The sequence below is a fragment of the Opisthorchis viverrini genome (genome assembly GCF_000715545.1).
Source record: "Opisthorchis viverrini unplaced genomic scaffold opera_v5_670, whole genome shotgun sequence".
In the NCBI taxonomy this organism is placed as follows: Eukaryota; Metazoa; Platyhelminthes; class Trematoda; order Opisthorchiida; family Opisthorchiidae; genus Opisthorchis; species Opisthorchis viverrini.
The window spans coordinates 9,050-15,313 of record NW_008752337.1 but is presented as its reverse complement, the minus strand read 5'-3'; the positions used below and the strand labels follow the sequence as shown (position 1 = coordinate 15,313).

The window sequence follows — 6,264 nt, the reverse complement described above, 5'->3', positions numbered from 1 at the left end:
CAAGCTTCATACATCCCTTGTGACGGATGGCATGGGCATCGGTTGACCCGTAATGTATGCCCTTGCCGAAAGCGAGCATTTTGCGCACACACAACTTATTGCACCATTTATTGCACACCACTTATTATTGTGCCCGCCGAGAAATTCAGGAGGGAGACATCTACGTTCTACGTGTGGTTTCCCGGATGACGACGCACGCCGCTAATCAGGTTCTCAGGCACATTGGAATATGTTCGCCAAATCTGATACACAACCAGACAGATCGCTTCAAGGTGAGAAGCCCGTTGTTATTATCAGTCAGCTGGTGGTACAAACTCCCAAATGTTCTCAGACAGTCAACACCTCTGTCGGAACCTGCACGGGCATATTTTACCAATCATTGTGGCTATCTTGTGTACACCTATTTTCAGTATTCAGAGGCCACTCGTTTTCATGCGGCATCTTGATTGATGGAACATGTAGTGTACAGTTTCGGAGTTGATGAAGGCTGGTAATTTGAGGCCTAATTTCTTAGCACACGCTTTGTAGACCTTGCTTTCGAATCCCGTGATGACGAGGAATCCGTGTGATTGTAAATCGAAGGCGTCAAATGCCGATTCAATGAACCCATGACAATCCGCAACGACTATACATTTATCCCTCATCCTGGTAATGGGAATTATGAACCACTAGGTAAGCAAACAAATAAAATTCAATTACATCCAGTTGCTTAAATGCTGTTCCTGAAGATTAATTGCATGCCTACTTGCCGTTCCAGAATCCTTGTCCCGTGAAGTGGATCTTAAGAAATTGAAAAATGGAGCGACTACCAATTAAGCTTGTACCAGTGATGCCAATGAATAAAATGCAGTTCGCCAATGGTGTTTTCGTAAATTCATGGCGGGCCCATTATCAACGCGTGGAGTTATGAGTATGGAGCGCCGTCGTTGACCACTGTATTACGTTGGCGTGCATAGGTGAGGCCCCATAACCTGCGTCGCGAATAGCAGTTACGTTAAGTAGTCGAGGTGAGCGACAGCTCATTGTTTCGGGTAATGGTGGGAGTGGTCGAGGGCGGACAATCAAGAGTAGGAGTTTGGAGTGCGCTATCAAATCGGGCGGTGATTACAGTTTGACAGGTGATGACCACCGTTGATCGTTGGGTTAGTCTATTGTGTTGCCGGGACATTATGGTTAGCTACGACCACGTGCACGGGCCTGGCAGTTACTATAGGTAGTCACCGTAGGTTACGTTGGCTGCAGTTGTGGTGTTTACTGAAGATAGCAAACATAAACGGTATCGAGTACGTATGAGTATGACCATAAATAGTCAAGTTAGGTGACTTCGAGTACAGTTGTGAGTATGACAGGCTGTCAGATCGCCCATAGTTGAGTTGTTTTTACCGGTCGGCATATATACTGGATTGATGTTTACTGTAGGTAGCGAAGATAAGCGGCATCGCGCATAGTATGAAAGACCGTCAGTCTTATACTCAGCGTTCACATAGACACAGGTGTTGCAATTACGAAAAGCAGCCAAGGTAGGCGATACCAACTGCAGTTACGAGTATGACGGGCAGCCGTTGGTCGTTAAGATGTCACGCATAGTTGGAACCTGGTTTCTATCGGCCCGCATAGATACTGGCTTGGTGTTTACTGTAGGCAGCAGGCAGGTACGGCAGTGAAGATCGGTGTCTAACGCTGATTTCATGCTGTCCATGATGATATAAGTAGCAGACAAGCGAGAGCGCGCACATTTATGGGTATGACGGACCATCGTTGGCAGTTAAATCAGGACACTTCGCATAGCTGAGGCTTGCTAAACAGCGCTGCATATAAGCACTGGCCTAGCAGCTTCAATCAGTAGACAAAGTAGGCAATATCGCGTGCAGTTTTGAGTATTAGGTCCATCGTTAACCATTAGATTAGGTGTGCATTCACAAGGACACTGACTCAACAGGTACGGTCAATAGCCAAGTTAGATGACTTCGAGTACAGTTGTGAGTATAACAGGCTGTCTGATGTGGCTATCACACATAGCTGAGGCCTTATTTTTACCGGTTGGCCTATATATTGCACTGATGTTTACTGTAGCTAGCGAAGACAAGCGGCATCGCGTATAGTTAAGGGTATGAAAGACCGTCATCGACCATCGGATTAGGTTACTGTGCATAGGTGCAGTTTCATTATCAACGTTGCACATAAACGCGGGCCTAGCAAATATAAGGCACTTGCATTAAATACTCTTAAGATGTTATTTTATTCTTCAGGAACACCGAAGAACGCCAAAATATGCTAAAGTGCGATTTCGTGTTTTATGTCGCGTAAACTGGCAAAAGATGCAAATCAGCGATGGTCAATGACCTTGACCTATTGCTCACTCAAACAAAATGCTACGCGCAACATGTCACGGGAAGGTGCAAATTGATTAGACTAACTCCGCATTAAAATAGCAACTTCGAACCCACTATAGTTTAGGCGAACAAAATAGCCTGAGGCGACAAATATCAAGCGTGAGAAACCGGTTCGAAAAGTGCCCAAAATGTGAATGTAGTGATAATATAATATGGTTCATTTGGGGAACCAAAAACATGTTCATAGTTTGTGCAACGGAATATTTTAATGGGTGGGATAGAGATGGGGTGATGCGACAATAAGAAAATGTCAATGAATAGAAGGCAGGATTGGGCGGGACATTTGAATTTACGCGGTTGAGTTCAGGGAGATTGGGCGGGAGAAATTTTCAAGCGTTTTGTGCGATACACACTGCGCTCCTTCATCTCGTCACATGGTAGGTTTCTGTTGGTGAAGAAACCTGACCACTATGCTGAGGAAGGTAGGAAGTGAACATCAACGGATAATTATACCAGCGAAGCCAGAAGCTTGCCGGGCGCCCGGTAGAGTGTGTGCTGTCTGTCATAAAAGTCTACCAAACTTACAGGTTTCGGCGGATTCCTCGGCACTGTTTTTTTCTGACAGGATGCCCACTGCAACAACAGAAAGCATTTCTGTACATAGGCCACAAATGGCTTCACCTTTTGGAGTTTTCGCGTACGAAGACGCCGGAATGTTTGTTCATGTGCCCCCCTCGAAACACTTTCAAGCACAATGTAAAAAAGGCAGAACTTTCGAGGAATCGAGCTCTCTACAAAGATTGCAGCTGCCTTCGTACACAGCCCAGCCTGGGCCATACTAGCTTTTGAAAATACCGAGCCTGCCTCCATGTTAGAACTCGAGTAAGTTCAAGCAAACTTTTCCAGTTATGTGATGGGATTTTAAGATTTCGAACAAACACCGATGTACAGGTCACTGTGTTCGAACTGTGGTTTCAGCAAAATCTGGGGTGTGTGGGTGTTAGGACCGGCGAAAATTTGGTTTGTAGAAGGTCATATAGATGGTTTTATCACCACCGGCCGGGGAAGTTCTCACCAGCTAAAGTTAGGCGGATGTTTTTTATCGGTTCGAAACATCTCACGTCAAGTGCTAAAACCCACATATTTGACTGACGTCCCAGTGCCCCCAGTTTACTCTAATTTTCTTACGCATGTTTACACTACTAATCTATCCCTTGCCTCATAATGCCCGAAGGAAACACTTTCAAGCCTCCCCTTATGCAACACATCCGCATTGTCACCCCGTCAATCAAAAGTGAGGGGGTGAGGCACGTCTTCCTTCCTGAACATCCACTTGGCCGTCAGGAGTTGAAAGCATTTTATCACAAATCTGTTTAGTCTTATAATTTGGTATCTAATTATGGCTTATTCCCAAAAATTTAAGACAGAAGTGCACATTTTCCAGAATATACGCTTAGCCGCTTTGGGTTACCCCAAGGTCGCACAGGTGGTTGCAGCCTCTATGCAGCTAATCCTTTCCTAATATCTAAGTCCTCGACGTTGATATCACACGTCAAGGTTGACATATCACAACCCCCCGAAAAAAAAGAAACATCAAGTGACTAAACATGCGGATCGTTGATCTTGTGTACCTCCCTCCATCTTCCTCAAACAAAAATGATGTGTACTTATACACTCGTTTGGATTGGTGCTGTTATGTCCAACTGTTGTTCCCACTCCAGTGCCTGGTGCCAGAAAAGAACTCACCGACAAGGAACACAACAGATTTATTGCAACAAACTAGTACGTGCGGTGCGACAGTGACGATGGCTGCCATGTTAGAACTCGAGTAAGTTCAAGCAAACTTTTCCAGTTATGTGATGGGATTTTAAGATTTCGAACAAACACCGATGTACAGGTCACTGTGTTCGAACTGTGGTTTCAGCAAAATCTGGGGTGTGTGGGTGTTAGGACCGGCGAAAATTTGGTTTGTAGAAGGTCATATAGATGGTTTTATCACCACCGGCCGGGGAAGTTCTCACCAGCTAAAGTTAGGCGGATGTTTTTTATCGGTTCGAAACATCTCACGTCAAGTGCTAAAACCCACATATTTGACTGACGTCCCAGTGCCCCCAGTTTACTCTAATTTTCTTACGCATGTTTACACTACTAATCTATCCCTTGCCTCATAATGCCCGAAGGAAACACTTTCAAGCCTCCCCTTATGCAACACATCCGCATTGTCACCCCGTCAATCAAAAGTGAGGGGGTGAGGCACGTCTTCCTTCCTGAACATCCACTTGGCCGTCAGGAGTTGAAAGCATTTTATCACAAATCTGTTTAGTCTTATAATTTGGTATCTAATTATGGCTTATTCCCAAAAATTTAAGACAGAAGTGCACATTTTCCAGAATATACGCTTAGCCGCTTTGGGTTACCCCAAGGTCGCACAGGTGGTTGCAGCCTCTATGCAGCTAATCCTTTCCTAATATCTAAGTCCTCGACGTTGATATCACACGTCAAGGTTGACATATCACAACCCCCCGAAAAAAAAGAAACATCAAGTGACTAAACATGCGGATCGTTGATCTTGTGTACCTCCCTCCATCTTCCTCAAACAAAAATGATGTGTACTTATACACTCGTTTGGATTGGTGCTGTTATGTCCAACTGTTGTTCCCACTCCAGTGCCTGGTGCCAGAAAAGAACTCACCGACAAGGAACACAACAGATTTATTGCAACAAACTAGTACGTGCGGTGCGACAGTGACGATGGCTGCGCGCTATTCAAAGGGCACTTTTTGACGTTGATCCAGGCTGTGCTTCTATGAAATGCCTGAACGCTGATCACCTTCGGTCGTGCTTCTGTGGCGTGCTTGAACACTCGTCGGCTTTTACTGAATTGATTGAATGATCAACTGGCCTGGACGCTTGCCTGCATCCTTATTGAGATTGTGGCGGACTATGAGGGTCTCAGTGAGTTCCGGGCATTCTGGAGTTACTTTTAGGAATCTGATCTTCCTGAACGGCGCCTCTGCTCAAACGCTATCATCTTGTGATGCTAAACGTCTTTGTCTACCCAAAAATCAGCCATTAACTTTTGTTATCCCCAAAACAGCCTTGCTTCTACAACCCAAGGAATCTCCAGACTACAAGGATGACACCGAAAAGTTCTCCACCTCCCTTCCTAGCACAAGACAAAACAAACGCCCGTAACCCCAAGATATCCCGACAGTATCAACTTCTACACACTTGAGAAAAAGAAGGCCAAAGCTCACCGAATACCTGAAATATTTCCCTGGCTCTCACAGGCGACCAGGTAGCCTAAAGTCATCAACGTCCCTCAGGGTGAATATTGATAAATGGTTCAAAGTGTTGGATGACAGCTCCGCCTTTAGTTCCTACAGCATTTCCACTCAAAGTCCCAGGCAATGCACCTAGAAACTCATCTTCACATCCCCAGGGCATATTTTTCACCCATCTACCCAGAAATAAGCTTGTAAAACAGACATAATTACGTATTCGGCCAATATTCTGTACACCGTTAGCGGGCCTCACACCCACTCTAAGTGGGTCCAAGTAAAAAACTACGAAGCATCGGGTTTTCACATAATGAAGACATCACTTCAGACCTTAATATGGGGCAAATGTCCACAAAAACGTTATTCCAGGGTTCCGCCGCGCAGATCTTCAAGACTTTCACCTGGACTTGTGAGATTCTGAAGATCGTCTGTAAAAATTTAGTGATTTTAATGATGCACTTTTACGCGCAACCGATATGGTGCACAAAAGGATTCTATTATGTAGCCGGTGGCTAGACGCACAAGGTATTTTTCTGCAAAACGCCTGCGGACGAAATAAAAACTTTAACGTCAAAATGTTGCACTTCTTTGCATGTATGCGTAGACTGAAAACCCCCCTCATCTGCCGTTATTTTTTTGCGATTTGTTTT

General features: G+C 45.0%; 1 protein-coding gene across 1 annotated transcript in view; it reads left to right on the top strand.

The window, feature by feature from the left end:
* Positions 1-608: 608 nt before the first annotated feature.
* Positions 609-6,264, top strand: part of T265_11959 (hypothetical protein) — a gene marked incomplete at both ends in the record, with an annotated part of 14,701 nt that continues 9,045 nt past the window's right edge. Inside the window, one exon of the mRNA XM_009178807.1 lies at positions 609-672. Coding sequence (XP_009177071.1) covers positions 609-672 — 64 coding nt within the window. The remainder of the gene's footprint in view (positions 673-6,264) is intronic.